Source organism: Podarcis melisellensis (assembly GCF_964234715.1).
Source record: "Podarcis melisellensis genome assembly, chromosome: 6".
Taxonomy (NCBI): Eukaryota; Metazoa; Chordata; class Lepidosauria; order Squamata; family Lacertidae; genus Podarcis; species Podarcis melisellensis.
In genome coordinates, this window is record NC_138538.1 from 51,542,906 (window position 1) to 51,563,680 (window position 20,775).

Below are 20,775 nucleotides of genomic sequence, written 5' to 3' on the forward strand. Positions count from 1 at the left end.
CATGAATTTGACTACACCATAAAATGACAGAAGAACAGGTTTTACATACCAACAAGACTACTCAAGTTACATGCTGGAATTTATATTTAAAAAATAACAAAACAAAAACAATCCCCTTTGCTCCATGGGAAGCAACCTTTGACAAATAGCATCCCTTAAAAGAAAAACCAAAATGGATTTCAAGAATGTAGTGTTCATGTGCGGGATGTACAGAAGGAGTGCACAGTCCTGGCATACCTACTCAAAATGAAGCTACCTACTCATTGTTACATGTATTTGTAAAATGAGTCCATACACAGTGATTAATGCTATTATTCTCCTTTGCACATTAGTTCTAGATGGGGTTTTCCCATATTTAAGAACTGCAACTGTTACCGTCTCTCAAAAGGAAATGGGGTTTATATAAAATGCAACCACTTTGCTTTGAATAAACTACAATGCTTTATCTTGAAGCAAATAAGGAAAACACTTTTAAAAAATCGGAAATTTAAAAGCACATTGAGAGTATTAGTGAGGAACCCCACTTTTTTGGGGGGGGGGGGGAGAGGAGAGAACAAAATGATCCAAACTTTCAGATTGTGAGGTGGGTAAAGCAAGTGAAAATTGTGAATTTGGAGTTTCAGAGGGCCAGGGCTAGTTATGGCCAATGCATATTAGATATATGTATGTGAATTTATTTTCCATATATCTATATACATACAGTACACACACGCACGCGCACACGTTGCAGACCAGTACAATCCCATGGTGCTGTAAACTGGCAAAAATTAACAGGTTGAGTTAAATTTCTTTGTAGTCAGTCACTGCAACTACTGAACACTCTACACTCCAAGAAAGACAACACACAGCTGGCTGGCATACAAGGGTGCAACACCACTGAACATACTAGGCCTATGATGGGGGAGGAGAAAGCATGTTGACCCTTGAAAATGTCTTTAAATAGCTTTTCTTTACACACTGCAAATGTCTGTCTGAAAATAAAAAAGTGTCCCGAGGCTCATTGGAGAAAAGTGCAAGGCTCTCAATGGTTATAGGTAAGATACTAAGCAGTGTGAAACAGAATAAACTTTTAACTATGAGCCATTGCTATATGCAATACTCAACCTCCATGAGCGATAAGACAGGAGTAAGGGATGTTGCTGAAGAATAGTGTATAGTATAAAGGTCTGCATTAAACTTATGGAGCCAGCCAAAAATGCCAGTGCTTGAAACCTAGAAAAGTTAGACTGATTTGCTAAACTTCCACAATTTGTTATTCAGTGTTCAGTCAAAACATACTCCAGCCAAGCAAAGCTCTTAGCTCAGGACTGAGAGTAGATAGGATGTTGAGAGATCCTGTGTATTATTTATAGCCCAATCATACCAGAAGAATAGTGCTTGAGGGACAGTGGGTTTTTAACTCTTCTCCCTGCTGAAAATAAATCATCCCTCATATTTAATATCTGCTCCAAGGGGCTGGGGAGAAAACACAGGCAGCACCCAGTTGTATGTGTTTCCCATAACACACCAAATAGCTTCAGAATGGTGATTTAGCTCATGAAGATGGCACAGGGGGGAAAAGCTTCAACCACCACACCCAGAGCTATCTTGGTGTGTAGAAACATTGCAACTGTTTGTACAATTTGGCTTAAAAACAGCATTTAGCTTTTAGGCAACTGCCATCTTATGTTAAAGTCACCCTGTAATCCTTAGAGTCAGAGTGGGCTCCATTTACCCCTTCCATGCCCGAGCTTTTGGTTGATGGCAAGCAGCAGAAGCAAAGTGCCTCTTCCCATATCTCTTTACTGGGGGGTGGGGTGAGGTGTAAGAGCAGGTTGTGGGCTTCAGGGAAACGAATGTGGGGTGCAGTGTCTCATGGACAGGAAGGAGAGGCCAGGGTTGGTCAATACAGCTAGCTAGGAGAAAGAACTACTAGGGCAGGTTAGGATGGAAAGCACTGCCTTGGTTAGTGCAAGTGTGTGGCGTCAATGACAGGTATTGCCTCCATTGCCTGTGTGACTTTCCCTGTCAACTTGGATGAAGCAAGGGTGCTGTGGTGACAGGGTATAGCTCTCCTGACTTAAGGGGAGTCATGAGACTGTGGTGCAGTGCACATCCTCACATCCCTGAGTCTCCTAAGCAGACAGGGAAGAGTCGAGTGGTGAGGTGTCACTGAGAAAGAGAAGTGCAGCAGTTGGAGACTGGTTATGGGTCAGCTGCCTGGGTATGGGTCCCAAGAAGTACCTGACCATGGCCACTGCTGATGCCAGCCCTCGGACACATCCTTATTCCATTTCTTTTAAGATGTGCTTCCTATCTCAAAATGCCTTAAAACACCTCAATTCTGGAAAATTATCATTTTTAGGAAATAAAGTAATTCTTATTATGGGGGGGGGGGGGAACAGAGTTCCTGTCTAAAAGTACAATTGCTGCATATCAGAAAATGGAGGTTTCAATAAGTTAAAACTCCAAGTCTGGCTGCTTTTAAGTGCAAGTATTTTAAAGGGTGAAACAAACTGGATGTAAATGTTTACTTCATGAGCATATTGAAACTTTTCAAGTCATGAAGTATATATTTATGAATTCACATTAAAAAGATAAAAATGGGTAGAAGAAAAACCTTGAGCATACATTATGCCCAGATCTGCATTTATACTCTGTCATCTCACAAAAAATTGTCTTACATTTGCATACACACAATACATGTTACCACTTCAGATTTTTATTCCCTGTTAGTGTGAATTAAACCAAAACCAAAAAACTACACATTCAAACAAATATTGTTCAAGTACCAAAGAGGGGGCTTTTGTAGACTTGGAAATATGATAGCCAAACAGGAAAATTGCTATGTGAAGAGAACCCATTAAGTCATTGTACAAGTTGTCATGGCTTTCCAAGTGACAACATATTTACAGAACCAAACCACCTCAAGCCCTTAATATGTGTCCTACATGTGTCCAGGTTGGCTTCTACAGTCTATTGTGTGCCTGATCTTAAGACTGAAGAATTGCTGCTATCCCTATTCCTGAGCTTGTGCAGGATGGGGGGGGGGGGGAGAATATATGAGAACTGTGCTTATGTATGGGAAAACCAAACACCTACAATTATGGTGGGGGGGGGAGAGTACTGGAATTAAAGAGATTATGCATACTAATTTATAAGTGAATTCAGTGGCTGGAGGTAGATATAAACTTAAATTTGGGTTGTATGATTGTTTTATGTTGCTTGTGTTGGCTGATCCCCTGCTCCTTTTCATTTTAGGCCATGATCCTAAGAATTGCATCACCAGCTCTACATTTTAACTACAGGAGCTTTTCAAAGTTTGTATCCGGCTAACACCACCACATGCTGCATCAGGTATAATTTCTGAACTCTCCCAAGTTTTAAAAGTGACTTGTTGAGCAAAGAACTGTTGTTTAGTGAAAGGTAATCAAGCAGCTCCAATGTGCACATAAAATCAATCTAGCTCACAGACTAGAAAAGTAACCCAGTGAGGCTGGATTTGTTCCTACATTCATAAGTAGGATATTCAAGATACTGCTTTGTACAACATAGGTACAGAGGAAAAGCTATGTTGTAACCTCCTTATGAATTCTTCCCAAAATTTCTCCTTAACAGTGCTGTATTTGTTCTTATGATATGTGACTGGCAAAGAAATTAGCCTCCGAAGTACTAGCAGTTCAATTACTTTTCAATCTTGGCTAATCTATTGTGCACTGCAGCTACTGCAACAGCTACAGAAAAATATGCAGTTTTCTACTTGTGAGAAAGGAAAATATTGAATCCTCCCCACTAAAGCACTTCAGATAAGCTGCATATTAAGAGCCTTTCTCCCCAACCAGTTTACTGCTTAACAAAAAACATTTACATAGTTGGGTCATTGAAATCAGTATAACATCTAGCAGATAAAATAAATGTTCTAAAAAAAAAGTTCTACTAAAACAAGCCTAGCTCATTGGCTTAAAAAACCCCACACATTGAGCTCTTCTCATCTTCCATTTTGCCATTCTCTAGTGCATTTGTAGAAAGATAGCAAGTTATGCTAGGGGGCTGATCTTAACAAAGGTGAACTATGAGAATTTGGAATGCTGCCACTTGAGGTCAGTTAACTGGTGTGAAAAATTAGGCATGAGAACATTAAATCAAGAAATGTTGATGGAAGCTGGATGGTGGTAGAAGAACATTTCTTCTACAAACTTTCATTTGTAAACTGCAAAATGATTTTTCACTTGCAAAGTCCATCCAAAAATGTTCAATGTGAGAGGCATTGCAAGCATGTGAACACCAGCTGACTGTTATTTATAAGCCAAAAGGAAGCCATGTGTATATGTTTACTTTCCTCAAAATTCTAATCTAAATGTGTCAGAATGTGCCAATTTAAAGGGAAGTAAATCAAGGCACCTTGTGAGATGAAGTACACCTAAAGTTAATTGTAAATTTTTAAAAAATGAACCTAAAGGAAGCATATTGACTGATACTCTGAATACAGTAACAGAAGCCCCCAGGGCCATGTTAGTCCTACTTAGGAGTAGACCCACTGAAGTCAATGGACATGACAAACTTGGGTTCATTTAATTTCAGTGGGTCTTTCTGAGAGGGACTAGCACTGGACTCAGTGACTTCATAGGGCCAAACCCAAATGAAGTTAATGCAAAACAGTGGAGGCTGTGTGGTATGGCCTAAATAGCCAATTAGCTCATTGTTTGGTTATAACATTAAAATGTGAAGATTTATAATTGGTAGTTATGGGAAAACATTCCACTGATTCTGAGTAAGTCAGAACAAGCCTCTGTGGTCTAGGCTAGATTTAATGAAAGAGTAGTATTAAGCAATGTGCAGGTACCAAATTAGAATGTGCAAGCTGGTTAGGCTTCCACAGGAGGTATAAACTCTCAACCTGATGACTCTGAAAAGTGGCAGAATCCAGTGCCTCGCTTAATAAAAGTAGCATATTGCTGCTGGCTAAAGAGGATGTGGGGGTGGACAGGCCTGGGAAGAGAGGGACTGAAGAGATGGTGGCACATTAAGTTATTAACTATCGTCTCACAAATTTAAAGACTACAGGATGGGTTGGGTTTTTTTTACAACCATGGTTCCATTTTTAGAAGATCATGTTCCAGCTGGTTAGCCAGCACTTAGCTTAAGTGGCAGTAGATTAGTGCAAAACAGAAGTGCTTTTGGGACATGTCAAGCAATCTAGTTTAGCCCCTCCAGTTGCTGATTAGTGCTCAAATTTTATCATTTTCCTGTTCAGCAAATTCATATTCTGCATAATACTTCTAAGCTCCCTTATAGTGCATTCTGCTTTGTGTAAACATTAGAATCTAACAGTCTGGGGGTTCAAGGTGGCACTGAAGGTAGGTTGGAGCCAGAAAAGATCCAAATGTCCCAACTCCCTGGCATGCACTTCAAATACTACACAGAAAAAGGAAAGGCTTCATGCTGAATCTACCGATTTGTCCTTGTTGTGTAAGCAAGTGTTCTAGCTCAAATATAATCTTTAGAAATTACAACAAATCAACAAGGGCATACATGTAGTGACAAAAAAAAGGTAAATACAGCATTGTCAGAGCACAAATTCTCACAGTCTAGTGGATCCAGTTCTCACTATTTGCTATAATTTCATTATTTGATGTTACATATAATCCAGATGAATCTGATAGCAGATGACCAAGCAAAGCTGTTTACATACTGATAGATTCTACCACTTTATATCTTTACTAGTCCCATTGAATTCAGCTACCCAAATATTTGTCTTATGGTAAGCCAGCAATGAATTCTAAGGTTATACAACCTGTACAATGGATTTCGTGATTTAGGGTGCAATCCAAATGCATTATAAACACAGTTTTGTAGCCAGTTTCAACAGTATATAGACTGCACCCATAGGGGTTTTTTGTTTTTTGGTTTAGCAAGCCATTGAGAAGCAATCCATTGCACTTCTAAAGTTTTTTTAAAAACAACAACAACAACAACAAATGTTTTTAAAACAGAAAATTCATTGTTTAGCATCTTATAAACATGCCAGGTGCCAGCTTCATTCTGCTTAACATTCCAAAGCTTAGTATCTTTTAAAAACAAAATCTGACATCCTTGGAAGAAAGGAACCACATTTTGAAAATAATAAAGGGGGGAAGTGGTGCAGTTACATCAGGTCAGGTTAGTTTTCAAAACAACAGAAGACTTTTTAGCTTTTATATTTCTCTCTTCAAGTTTTGGCAAGTGTGATTGCAAATGCAATCTACCCACCCCCCCAAATCCAGCAATGAAAGTAGTTTTGGTGGGTTCAATTTGGTTTCTCTTATTTGAAGACCGGTAAGTACTATTGAAACCAAAGTTTTGCTATGTTGGTAAAATATAAAGCAATATTTCCTTGAGGATATTCTTTTAAATAAGAACCTGAAACTCTCCCCATAATTCCTTTGGTCTCCTCTCACCAAATACCATGCTACATCAAGATGAGCCCTCATGTGTAAGTTTGTCTGACTTGCAGCCAAGCTGCTAAAATTAACAGGGAAGTTTCTGGAGTAGAGACTTTCCTTACATTTTCCTGGAGCTTAAGACTGAAAGACATTACTAATACCTCAGAAAAACAAAATCCAAGTAGAAGTTCCGCTGATGGTGCCTGGCAAAAGTTTTGCTTTTAGTTCTTTCTGTATGCATCTTTAAAGAGATAACTTGTTCCTTTTAGGGAAAATGAGAGAGTCTCCTTATATAAAAACACAGCTGATCTTCAGGTAGCACCAGGGCACCAACCCCAAAGCTATTATTTTGTTGCTGCTAGGTCTCCAATTCACATTCATCAAATCATTTCTTGTGCAAAACAAGCAGTCTTAAGGAGAAAGAATGCCCTCTGGGTTTTAGTAAAAACTGTAGAAAAGAAATCCGAGAACCAACACTTCACCTATACTCCACCCTCCTAGAATTTATCTACAGAGGGAGGGCATCTGTGCGTTGACAGGATAAGCGAGCCGGACATTGAGGGAGTCATTGTGTTGGACAAGGGAGGTATGCTGGTAATGAAGGACTAATTCTTTTAGGGTAGTATAAAGGTTATATGGCTCTGCAAACCCATAACCTCTTGGAGTGCTGTAAATCACACAGTGTTTAACTTCACCATCAGCTCTGTTAAAAAAATAGAAAATTAAAAATTAACATGATAGTATTTTAGAAGGATTACAACAAGTGAGATACTGAAAAGTCATGATAAACATCAAGGAACCTTGGATACAACAGTATTCCTGTAATGATTTTCATGTTTAGAATGGCTTGCTGTCTCATGAATGCTTGTCACGGTGCAGTGAAGGTTTTTTAAAAAAGCCTTTCAGATTGTGACAGAGGTTCCTATTCTACCTAAATATCATCTTCCAAACCCTCTAGAGCTTAGCTTTATACGATATATAACATATTTACAATAAAGAATTTTTTTGTCAGAGAACCTGCTTTTGGACTTAACTTTCAGTAAATCCATTTAAAAAAAATTAAAGCAGTTCAGGTAAGTGGCATTTAAGGTTCCTGGGCAGATCCTTATATATACTAACTACAAGGGAGGTATGCTGGTAATGAAGGACTAATATATACTACATTTGACCAGAATACATAGGGCAAACATTCACTCAGTACTAAAGCACATATAATTCTATCACACATGTAAGCAGAATAAATGCCCAACCTGCGAAGCATTTCAAGAACTACAAATTACCCATAATCTAGCTCTTGTAGAAACTTGTTTTGCTTATGTCACAAGAGCAGGAAGTTACTAAACAATTTAACTTACTGACTGCACTAACATTATTGACAAAAGATATGATTGTGGACAATTCCCAACAATTCCCAACACGTTATTTCCACAACATGGTGCCCTCTAGATGTAACTCCCATCATCCCTGACCATAGTGCATAGTTAAACTATGGAATTTGCTCCACAAGCAGTAGTGATAGCCAGAGGGCTTTAAAAGAGAATTAGACACTAACCACAATGGCTGTGTTCTACCACCAAGGTTGGAGGCACAGTATCCCCATGAATGCCAGGGAGAGTTCTGTTGCTACTTTGTCCTGCTTTGGTATCTGTAAGAATAGGGTGGTGAACTAGATGGGCCATTGGCCAATCCAGCAGGCTGCTCTTGTGTTTGTATGCTTTGTATGTGGAAGGTCCCAAGTTTGATCCCTGGCACTTTCAGGTAGGGCTGGGAGAGAACCCTGTCTGAAATCTTGGAAAGCTACTGCCAGCAGACAATACTGAGGTAGATAATCCAAACAACCAGAGGGCACCAGGTTGGGGAGGACTGGTTAAGTTGATATGCCACGTTATAACCTAAATGCTAAGAAATTTCTTCATCTTTTAAGAGACCACTGACCCATGTAGACGACTAATGATGAACAGAGACTGAATTAAATTTCTCCCACTCCTGCTACCAAAGCTATTGTAATTGCAGATGTTGAGACACCAGTCCTTTGCACTATTGTATCCATGAAGATATCCCTATTTTTTCACTAAAATAGTGTATATCGGAGCAAGATCTGGCTGCATGATTTGGAAGCAATAGCAAACCAGAAGAGTAGGCTCTAAGTAGCTGTTCACATGGGCAAATCAAGGCACTCAGTACTTTTCTTGAGTGTATATAATGATGACACTGAAAGCTTAAAAACACTTTAGAATACTTTTGTCAAGAGGACTAGGCAAAGAATGCAAATACAAAAGAGTCACAAACAGTATATAGATTATGGCACTGAGGTCTGGTTCTCTTAGTACTGGTTATGCTGTGCCATTTAATTTACCATGTTTACTCGAATCTAATGCTCACCTTTTGGGGGCAAATTACACTGCGAAAATTGAGGTGCGCATTAGATTCAATGGCGCGTTAGACTCAAGTAAATACGGTAGAAAGCTAACCAAGTAAGCATTCAGTTATCTTCATGTTGCATTCTCCACAGTTCGCGTTAAACCCATTTTAAATTAAGAAAATATAAGGCAAAAAGCTATCCAAGTTATGCAGCCAAATTCTATACAGGGTTATTTTGATGCAAGTCCCACCAAATTTATTAGTCTAATGTGGCTGACTCCCCTGTAAGTGCACACAGAGGACTTGGCCTAAAAGAAATCCAGGGAATCACTACTTACACCACAGAACAAGCATAACAGCCTTTCTTGCTACTTTCTCGAATTAAAAATGCTCCATCAGGTTTCCCACAAAGCAAATCTTCTGCTTGGATGCGATTGATATCTCCCACAAACCAAGATGTTTCATCATAATGTGGCAGATTTTCATCCTCCTCATTTGTAAAGTATGTACTAGGAAGAGACAACAAATCTTATTTTCTTAATGCAGGAATATTTCTGTATTAGGATTACTTGTTCTTGCATGAAGCAATTCATGCAAACACAAACAGAGGCCTAACTCACATTATTTTTATACCACTGTTAATTCCTGTGTATATGGGACCAAGCCCTGGAGAAATCAGCAGTAGTTTTATGGTGCATAAGAAAACACTTTCATTGTCTCAGATGCTTACATCTCATCCATGCAAGATAAAAGATACTAAGATTTAAAAAAAATAATTTGTACTAGTTATATATCACTAGTAGGTTGGATAGAGTTATTTTTTTTCTGAATGATTCTTCTGGAACTGTACACCACTAAGAGAAAAATCCTTTGGTGTTATCTGAAAATCTAGATGCATGACCAGATATTGTCACATGATTAAGAAAAAGTGTACATGGTCGTATGACAGCCACATGCATGTACACCAACACAGAGCTACACGCTCCTGTCATGCACTATTTCTATGCACTTTAATCATCCATATTGCAAAATTCAGAGTAGTTTTACAAAAACACTTACTCAATATTTTCGTTTTTTATTCCAAGCCAGTCGTTTATTCGTTTCTGCCTCACTCCTTTATGATTAAGCCAGCTGCCAATGAGAGACAATATACTGTAATACGGTCTAATAGTTAATATAATCTACAAAAAGGACACTTAACAATTCATAACATTCTGAGGCCATAATTGGTCTTCCTATAGCAGTGTCCTTACTGAAGGAATATATCACAACCTGAATTAGAAAAGGCATATACAGTTAGTAGTACTTACTGCATATGGCTGCACATTGTACAACATTTTCAGCCTTTTGGAAAATTGACCTCCTCTATGTAAGATTTTCACTCACATCCCTTCCTTCCCCCTCCTAGCAAGATATGGGATTTGCTCACTGGATATCCCAATTCCATTTAGTGGGTAAGCAGTTAATGCTCAGAAAAGCAGCTTATCTACGAGGGCGCTGGTTAGTTATCTGCTGACTTGGTACACCCAGTGTGGATTCAGTATCGGCTCTATTTCACTTCAAAGCTAACAAGAAAATTCAGCTGGAACCAGAAATGTTCCATACAAGACATGCTATGGATTAGTTATTATTAAGCCAAGCATTTATTACATGAGTGCTGAAAAGGCTAACCAACTGTTAACATCCTTTCATGTTAAGTGCTCAGCTTCCTTTCATTAATATATTTGGGCCAAATTAGATGAGACACCATTCACACAATCAATAGGAATTGTGTGGATGTTTTTTTGTAAGTAATTTGAAAGAACATATCCCCATCTGTGCTTTAAAGCCTGCTTGTAGCTCCAACAGTAGCTGAAGTCAGTTTTAAGAAGCAGGACCTTCTTTGTTTGGGCACCCTGAATATGGAACTCGCTCCTGTTGGAGATGCTGTTGTCTAACATGTTATCTATTCTCAAATGCCAAGTTAAGACATACCTCTCATATCAAAAATGAAGGATTTTTATTTTTAGCCTGTTTTATGATGCTTATGCATTTTAATGATTTTATGGTTGTTGAGTATATTTATTGACTAGTTTTTGTACTGTCCTAGAAAACCTTTGGGATGAAAGGCAGGTTATAAATAAAACAAATAAGTGAATAAGTAGAGTAGACCTGATCTGCATCTGTACCAGAGTAGGGGTCTTTAATCATTAGGTGACATGAAATGAAAAGCCCAAGCTGGATTGGGACACAAGTGGAGGGTTAAAGCTACCACCCCCACCAGGGTCTTAATCTAGCTCAGGGCCACTCTATTTACTTCTAAAATGACACCAACACAATTGCTAATTCTGTGAATGACCCTAACCAGAATACTGGAGACTCACAGGCTGGCTATTACTTACACAAGGTACTGATCTCTGATTTTGCGCAGCTGCATAAGATCAGGTTTGATACTGTTCATTTTCTTGTCAGTTTCCCGGTTGTCTAGAGCTTGCTTCTTCAAATCCTGTTCCAGTTGCAGCTTACTATCATGGATTTCACCCAGACGTGATTTTAATTTTTCATAATTCATCGCAATGCTGTAAAGAAGTGACTAGTTTTTAAAGGGTAAAAGTTACACACAAAAATAACAACTCTCATCTACAACTAAATAAGTACATAGTGACTGTATTGGGCACTGTGGAAGACATTGGCTTCATTCATCACACCTTCAGACTAAAAGTGTATCTACACAAGAGCTTCCTGATCCTGCTTTACAACTTAAGCACTAAACCACAGGTGCAGAAAGTCTACCTTGGAATAGCAGTTGTAAGCTGTAGAACAGAACATTCTAGCAAAAGCACCTGGACAATACCACTTCTTCCTCTCTATTATCTAAATATTATTTGGACGAAGACTTTCATGACTAAAATTATGCTAACAGAACATGATTCTTGATCTGAGCTTAACTGAAGAAAAAATGGAAAAGTTTGAGAACTGCTCTACTACCTCTTTCTTATAAGGTATTATACCTCTTCAGTCTCAAAAGTAAGAGACCACATGCATCAGATATGATCCTAGCTGCATCTTATGATCTTCCACTGATACTCTGCTGCATCTGTCTCCTTCTTCAGAGATAAAGTAGGTGGCCACAGCAGACAGGACCTTTTACATATTGGCATAGAGGTTGCTGAATAAAACAGGGAGGGTGTGCTGCAGAGTCTGCTTTATTTGGGCATGAGGGTTTTTAATTTGCCTTTCCTGTGTAGATTCTGCTGGTTTAATATAATATTGCTAGGTTTTTTTTAATTCCATTTGTTGTTTTTATTATGAAAACACTTCTGAAAATTGCACTGTAAGCTGTATTAGAGGCCTTGTTAAGGAGAATAAAAATTTAAATTAATTTTTAAAATGAAGGTAAGTTACCCTATTGTTTATTACAAGCTGCCCAACTACTACCATTTGAACTTCAGAAGTCATTTTGCCTGGATAAGATACCTCACATGAATACTTTTCACAGTTATTAGAAAAAGCATCCACACTATTGTTTATGTTGTTTCATTATCTAACAAATTATTTAATTGAGGATCTATGCTGTTAAAAACACTCTTAAGAATAGCCACCTAAGTCTAGCAAACTGTCTCCAACAGTGATCAACCAGATTTCCATTTAGGTAGCTGCCCTTTCCTAAACCTTTTCCAGCTCTATTAAAATTCTGTCATTCCTTTTTCAGAAGAAGTTGATCTGGAGTTCTTCAGCCTACTTGGGATTGTGCTTCTCGAGTAATTTCAACTCAATCCATGATTTACTAAATTTTAAACATGGAAAAAAGTTGCTATCTAAATTCAACAGAACACCTGGTAACATGCAGTCAGTTTCCTTGTAAATTTCATACAGTGCGGAAATTGCTTACAACAAAGGTGTCTGATCTATAGCACAGTAGTTATGTAACTAAATATGGTGATATAGTGTACAGTGGAAGTCAATGGGAGAAATTATAATTATGGAGAACACAAATACAGTTACTACCTGAGGCCAGGACTGGCAACAGAAGTGGCATTTGGGCAGACCTACCGTTCAATTTCCTTCTCATTTCCTTCTCTTCGGAATCGTTCAATGTATTCTTTGCTATATCGCTCTTGGGTGTGACACTGCTCTTCAAATATTTTAATTGTTTCATTAAAAGCTTCTATTGCTGTTCTCTTCATTTGAATTTCCTGCACAGAAAAACCAATTTCAAAAATCACCATTACTCACCAGAAGCACAAAGCTGTAGAACTATTTATTATTTTTATATAAATCAAAGCAGATAATTTATAGGTCTATATGATTTGATTCAGTATTGAAAAGTATATAATCCAAACACTGACTGAATTACCAATTTAAAGTATCTAATCTACAAGACCCTCTGGTTAGTCAGATACACCTGCTTTGCCTTCTTTCACCTTGAGAAAAAAGTGACCATGTTGTTGTCGTACAACATTATTGAGCATTTCACAAAATAAAGCTATTAAAGCAGTTTACAAAACAAAACAAAACAAAACAATCCAAGTTCTAAGAACAATATCATTTCAACAAACTCTAAAGATATGCAATTGTTTCATAAATGACTGGTTACACACCTCAGGGAACGCCTTAAACAAAAATGTCTTCAATACATGCCTACACAGTATGACACAAGGCACCTGTCTAATTTTGGCAGGTTACTTGAGAGACTGTCTTATGCCAAACACACCCAGCAGATTGCTGTTGTCTCGGGGAGGGTCCTGCAAGTTTCAGCATCTCAGAAGCCCACTACGCAGTAACTCAGAGAAGAGCTTTTAGTGTGGCTGCCACAATCTGCAAACAGTTGAAGACATTTTTGTTCCAACAAGCTTTCCCAGTTGTATTCACAAGTCTTTATCATGAGTCTCTACATGTTAGGGCTTTAATCTTGTTTTAAATGTATTTTTTTACTTTGTGTTTTTAACTGTTTTTAATTATGTTATGTGTAAATCACCCTGAGATGGTGGTTTAAAAGGCTATTAATAAATTAAGTGCAATATTAATAACAGATTCAAAAGAGCTAGAGCTGCAACACTAAAAGTGCAGTTTCTAATACAAACTAAGTGCACCTCTAGAGCATATACACACATCATTTTTTTCTTACGCCACCTTTCCATAGATAAAACCATGCTTAAGGTAGCTTACAACTTGAAAAAAATTGTGTAATTACAAATATAACAAAAATAGCCATTAACAATATCTAAAACTCATCAAAAAGTACACAATCTAATTAACAATTTCCACATTAAATCATAAGAAGATCCACAGTAAGCCCAAGGGAAGCCCCATAGAGTGTGTGTTGCAGGAATGCAGCCTTGAGGTTAGTAGAGTGGCCAAGCTATCTTGGTCCAGGAAAAGTCATAGGTGTCTTACTAACTGAAGCTGGTAGAAGACACTTCTAGCCTCCAAGGCCACCTATACCTTAAGTGACAAAGATGGATACAGGAGCACTTCCAGATAATATACCTGCTCTTTCAGAGGCAGTGCAACCCCATTCAGAACATGTAACTGACCTATATCCAAGACATGGGGACCACTCACCCACAAGAGCTATGCCTTGTCAGAGTTTAAACTCAATTTATTTGCTGCTATCCAACCCACCACTGCAGACGGATACTGGTCCAGCCTGCACAGCCATTCCATCAGATGTTACATAAAAACAGTGGTGTGTTTTATCAGCATACTAATAGCACTTTGCTCCAAATTCCTTAATGCCCACTCCGAAAGGCTTCATACAGATGTTAAAAAGAATTGGGGACAGGGACCCTGTGGCTATCCAGTTCCCATCACTCCTGTGGATTGGCTATGATGGCTAGGGGCTGATGGGAACCGGGAGTGCAACAACATGATTACAACTCTGAGTATACAGAATTGGGAGAAACTAGCTCCAATCCTGGTGATCAGCTACAGTGTCAGGATTGAAGCCAGGGCCTCATTTATACAAACCATCTACTCTATCTAATACAGGTACCTGAGAGCACTCATGGATGGATTTCAAGTGCAAAGTTACACACATGCAAGTATATTTAGAGGTATGAAGGGGAGACTTGTGGTGATTTTGCTAGTGACCTCTATTCACATGTCCTGTTTTGTTGCTCTGAATCGACATAACCATGGCTTCAGACATAATTCCTAGCTAGCCAAAGCAGTTTGTACAAGTCACAGACTTGGATCCTGAGACCCATTAAATGCAACAAGACCTTGAGGTTAGTGTTTCAGTAATGACTGCACAAACAGAGACTCGGGAAGAAATATTCTGTGGTAGCATAAGCCTTACACAGTGTATTTACATCATCTTAGAATATTTTCATACAAACACCAAGGTCCATATTTTATATAACTCTTTGTGCTGACGTTAGAAAAAACCAACACAGAGACCCAGTACATTCAAAATATATTCCAAATAGATGAATCAAATATTCATACACAACACACCATGCCAACTCTTGTCAATGGTGATGGGATACATGCCTCAAAGACTTTCTAGGGTGCATTTCAGTTTTTTCCTGTTTGTTTGCAGGCTCATTTGTTTGCAATACTATTTGATTTAATATTTTAGTTTAATTAAAAATATATATATTAGCCACTGCACAGTGTGCAGTTCATTTGATGAAATATTAATTTGTGAGCACAGCTTTAGAAGCAGTAACTATGAGACAGACTGGCTCCTCAAAGTGTCAGCGTAAAGAATCAAGCCAGTCTTGCACAAATTATTGTGCAATGCACACCAGCATAATGGCTTACACAAACAGTTCTTTACTCAGAATATTACCCAGTTTCTCAGTGCAAACACTTTCCATCAAGTTTGAACTCTGTTTCTGTTAGCGCAAAATGCTTTGCTTTCATGGAAAATTTTGTTAGGAGGTAAGCTGTAATGTTTAAAGACTGGAGGTCCCGTCCCCCCCGCCATTTCTCTGCTAGACTACCACTTAGCAGATTCATGATGCTGTGCTGAAATGTTCCACAGCAGAGCATGATCTTCCTGATAGCTTGGCATCCAAGACTATACACTCAAGAATGCCATTCATTCAAAATCTGTAACAGTTCCCTTCTGCAGGACATTGCTCTAGCTATATGTTAGGTGGGAGCAGATTCCTTTTCCTATGCTGGCCTCTTAACATACAATGCAGGGGATAAAAAGTAGGTGGGAAGTGTGTATGTGTCTTTAGCTTTCCTCCCAGCTACTTTATCTGTGCAACCTCTCCTCCTAGCTGCTTTTGCTCCAGGCTGGCTCCAACACCAGGTTTCTCAGTACTGTGAGCAAAAGAGCACAGATCAAACACTGTTCCCCCCAATTTGGATTGGAGATTGTATATTTGCTGTTAAACTCTAGTTCAGGCCCAAGTAACCATGAGAACACAATGCAACAACACACCTGTGATGTTCTGGTGTATTCTTCATATAGTCTGTCATATTCCTTACTTTTCTCTTGATACTGGGTGTGGTACTCCTGAAGCTTTTTGCCCACAGCATCAATATTATCTTCTTTTACCAACTGATCCTGCATACATAAAAAAGAAAATAAGTATACTTTTCTATGAAAGACATTCAAGTGCTGATCTATCTGGAGAACTACCCTTATGGAAACACAAGACAGTCTTAGCCTGAACAACAAAGCCTCTCTATACATCTACCAAGACATTATCCTTAACTTCTGAACACTGACTATTCCCGTTACTCAGGAAATACGTATAAATGTTTGAGATTGTAGAATTAACAAATTAGTTTTGGGACCTTTTATTTGAGGAAGCACTTGCTTAATCAGCAATATTTCTTTTAGAGAGCATGGTAGGCTTTCAATACTCTAATGTTTTTTCTACAAAAAAAGTATTTACACTATTTTGCCTTTGTAAACTTTATAGTTTGGAAGAGATACCAATAATGACAGAAAAAAATAGCAGGCAAAGTTCCAGATTTACTAAAAAGCAGAGAATCAGTTCATCTTCATTTCTCTTGCAAGATCAAAAGTTTTATGCACATATAGCTTATACAGCCAATGAGAGACTACGACAAGCAGGAATTTAAAGGAGAGTATGCCAAATTAGGGACCAGCTACATCCTAATATAGTGATGAATGTTACGTGTTCTCATACAAACCCTGTCTTTACAAAAAAAAAAAAATCTATTAAAACTCAATAAAAACACACATTTAACAGTAATACAAATGGTAATACAGGGTTCTTTGAAAATCTCACCTGCTGGTATCTGGATACAGGATACATAAGTTTCACATCTAGTTTAGGGTTATACTGGGCAAGAGACTCATGGTGATAGTGGTTAATCAGTTCCACAACAGAATTGAATGTCAGTGGATCAGAAAAACCGTATTTCCCATCCCGGTGATAAATTTTTATCAATTTATTGTTGCCACCCTTCCTGCAATAGAGAGAATTAAAAAAACAAGCATGTCATTATGTGCATTCATACTGCATACTATAAGCATGCTAAACCAAAAAGTCAAACAAACTCCTGCATAGTTACTCTGCACTACATGTTGTTGACTTTGTATGTAGCATCCCATGCAATACTGTAATTTTAGAGTAATATTCAGTCAAAAAACATCTTAACTGTAGTTGTCACAGGGTTCACTAATTTGTAAAAGGATTAACTAGAATTTCTCCAAAGGAAGTTCAAGAATTACCGTTTTTTAGTACTGAGGAATTGTATAAAGGAATAGTTGACCCTTTAGCACATCATATGGTCCAGTTACTTTGACAGTACTTGTTTCCTACAAAACTTCATGCCTAACAAGCTAGGTGGCCACTAACATACCTCACCACTTTGCTTGCCATAGCTATTCTTCTGGATTCAGTCTTGCATACACGAGTCTTGCCTACATGTACAAAGGGGCTACTCAGGGTTAGCGAATGTGGTGGCCTCTAGATGTTGCTGAACTACAACCCCCATCCATCCCTCAGCACTGACCATGATGTTTGCACTGATGGGAGTCCAACAATATCTGAAAGGCACCATGTTGGCTATCTGTGGTTACTCAGGTAACAACAATGTTGGTACTTAACACTAAATCATGGTTAGTACTATATGAATGAGCTGGAGTGAAATGCTGGGCCCCACATCCCCCCTATGAAGTTGAGGGAAGACTTCAGCAGTGTTTACATTCACTTTCAGGGAGTCCTGTTTAAACCCAGAATCCTGGTATAAAACTAACTCTGGTAAATTCCATAATCAGCCACCTTTAAGTAAAAACATGTGTTGCAAAGCTGACTTGTAAAACTAAGCAGAATTTCTTTTAAGCCAGGTTACCCAATTCAAATGTTATAACCAGTGAAGATTCCCTGTAAGTGAAATGAAACTCATAGTCTCCAGACTATGCATAAGTATGTGAGCCGAATGCATTACTTGGGCTCATTCACACATCATTAAACCAAACTTTTGCATTTGTGCAATGTGGTTACCATTTACCCTAAGCAGAATGAGTCCAGGAACAAGCCTTGGGCTCGTGCACTCCCTCCATAGACACTTTCACAGCAGAAATATGTATTAATTTACTTAATGATAAATGCCATTAATTTCTGCTGAGAAAAATAAAGCACTATGTTTGGGGACAACATTGTAGGGAAGCTAAAACCTACCTATCACTCCCAATACCAAACATACACAGCCATTAAGAGTTCCATCAGAAAGGAGGCTAGGCTTGTTGGGGAGAGGAAGTTTATGATATCCCATCTCCCATCTAAGTACAAGCAGGACAACATTTTTAATCCTTCCAGTTTGGGATAAGTGGAAAGTGTTCCTTACTTCTACCTATATTAACTTTGGGAGGAGGATTAAGATTTGACATGGCAGAAGCAACAGTCTTAAGTGATGGGTGGCTTTATGAGAGAAGTAAAGGGAGACGAACTGGGGAAAGGGTTGAGATTCTCCATCCCTCCCTTTCCCATCTTTTTTAGCCATTGGTGAAATTACAGCATATGGGGAAGGCTATATACACTTTGTACTAAGACATTCCAAATGTCCTGCAAAGGAAAGAGAAATTCCTCAAAAAGAGGGGTTGAGATCCTTAGTTTGCTTATTTTATGCTGCCTTCAGAATTGAAATACTCAAGTTTTTTTTTTTAGCAAGAACTGGGGACAGGACAGGAGAGAACAAGAAAAAAATAAGAAGAGCTACAGAGAAGTTGTCGGGTTCAACAAAGAGCTGTGCAAGATCCTGAAGCCACATTACCCTTGCCCACTCTATTCTACCTTCACAGACGGAAGCCTTTCTATTGTCAAAAAAGCTAGAACAAGAGTAGCCAACATGGTGCCTCCAGATGTTGTGAACTACAAATTCCCAGCAGCCCCAACCAGCATAGCCAATGATCGGGGAGATGGGAATTGTAGCCCCAAATATATGGAGAGCTACCCCTAAACACAAAATTGGTTTTAAACAGAAAAAGCTAATAATTCTCATGATGCCAAAGTCCACTACAGATTGCAAATTATTTGATGCAACATAAAGCTGTTCATTCTGCGTTCTTTTTGTATAGCCTAGCAGAAAATGTAAACAAAGTTCCAAGATAATGAAAACATGGTGCTTGTATTTACACTAGCTACAAACACCTAGACAAATTTATCAGAAGGTACTACCTACAATTTGTACAGGAGAAAAAGGGCAAAGACAAAGTTATTTACCGCAATGTCAGTGTATAGTCTCCTTGTTTCTTTGTTGATGCATCCCGCACCAGGAATGTTCCATCCGGCATGTCTCGTAATTTGTCATTTACCTCTTCCCTGGAATAACAAAATGTAGATCAAAGTATTACTCATTCATAACAGCACCACTCATTGTTACAAGTGTGTGTGTGTGTGGGGGGGGGGTCCTTTACTTTGGTTCTGAAATTATTTTTCTTTAAAATTGTCTCATTCCAGTTTTATGTTGACCAATACATAGTATTTGTAATCTGTTTTAAGAATTTTCAAAGGTAAATTTGGACTTTTACATTCTGGAAGCAGCTGCACCTGAAGCCTCATTCCTAAATGGAGGCCAATAGTTGAGCACCAACACTTAACTGTATCTGATTAAATAAAGAAAGGGCTGCTTCATACTGCCCTAATGTCCTATAGAGAAGTTGTATTTCATTTATTTTATAACAAGATAGTAATTGTTTATTATAAACAATTAAAATTTATTGGTTTACAAGTAAATAGAAACTTTATACTGCCTAGGATGATATTCAAAATAAAACTAGAGGTTTATTATCTATCTAGAGACAGGAGAGCAACTGTGAAATTAAGGATTTCTGTTTGGCTCTCTGTACATATCCAAAGGCACCATGAAAGATCACTTAATCAAAGACTGATAACTTTCTAAAAGCAATGCTTGGCAGTTACTGGGCAGAAGAATTTCCTTCATGAGATAAAAAGAAGTTGCTGCTTGGCTAGCAGAGTCAAAATATTTGTAATTTGCACAATACATGCCCCGAGTATCATATTTATAATGTTTGTTCTCAAAAGTGCCATTTTTATCCCTGGTTTCTCCTTTTACATAGAAAAGAGGTTGTTAAACTGAAATGTGTTAGACAGATGGTCATAGATTCAATATGAAAAGATATTTTCATGGATTCAATATGAAAAGATAATTAAACTCAGGTTTCCTTTTATTTGTGACACTTAATATAAATGGTTTTATTTTAAAATTGCCAAATTGTTCAGGGTGGTTAAAACAAAAAGGGACAGTGAAGAGCTCCAAGAGGATCTCTCTGCAGTGAGTAAACAGGCAGTGAAATAGCAAATGCAGTTCATTATGAGCAAGTTTAAAATGGTACACATTGGGACCATATTTTTACATATATGGCAATGGGATATGAGCTACCAGTGACTGACGAGGAATGAGACCTTGGCATCATAGTGGACAATACTGACTCAGTGTGAGGCAGCCGTGCTACGGATCATTAGGAAAAGTATTGAAAATAAAATTGCCAATATTGTGATGCCATTATACAAATCTTTGGTGTGATCACAGTTGGAATGATGTGTACCAGTTCTGGTCACCTCATCTCAAAAAGGCT

The 20,775-nt window shown here is 38.2% G+C and overlaps 1 protein-coding gene and 1 long non-coding RNA gene across 6 annotated transcripts in view; one reads left to right on the plus strand and one right to left on the minus strand.

Annotated features, from left to right (window-relative positions):
• Nucleotides 1–539: 539 nt before the first annotated feature.
• LOC309371366 (phosphatidylinositol 3-kinase regulatory subunit gamma) overlaps nt 540–20,775 on the minus strand; it is a 244,109-nt gene continuing 223,873 nt past the window's right edge. For 3 of the 5 annotated variants that reach the window (XM_081913944.1, XM_081913945.1, XM_081913947.1), the window contains 8 exons: nt 19,400–19,498; nt 16,961–17,141; nt 16,141–16,266; nt 12,795–12,937; nt 11,144–11,320; nt 9,822–9,893; nt 9,101–9,271; nt 540–7,104 (listed from right to left, as the gene is read on the minus strand). In XM_081913944.1, coding sequence (XP_081770070.1) covers nt 6,906–7,104; nt 9,101–9,271; nt 9,822–9,893; nt 11,144–11,320; nt 12,795–12,937; nt 16,141–16,266; nt 16,961–17,141; nt 19,400–19,498 — 1,168 coding nt within the window. In that variant the 3' untranslated portion in view covers nt 540–6,905. The remainder of the gene's footprint in view (nt 7,105–9,100; nt 9,272–9,821; nt 9,894–11,143; nt 11,321–12,794; nt 12,938–16,140; nt 16,267–16,960; nt 17,142–19,399; nt 19,499–20,775) is intronic. The other 2 variants (XM_081913946.1, XM_081913948.1) reach the window with 1 other exon arrangement.
• On the plus strand, nt 3,239–19,368 carry LOC309371416. Its single transcript, XR_014169081.1, has 3 exons — nt 3,239–3,336; nt 14,733–14,797; nt 18,845–19,368. It is a non-coding gene; the product is annotated as an uncharacterized lncRNA (long non-coding RNA).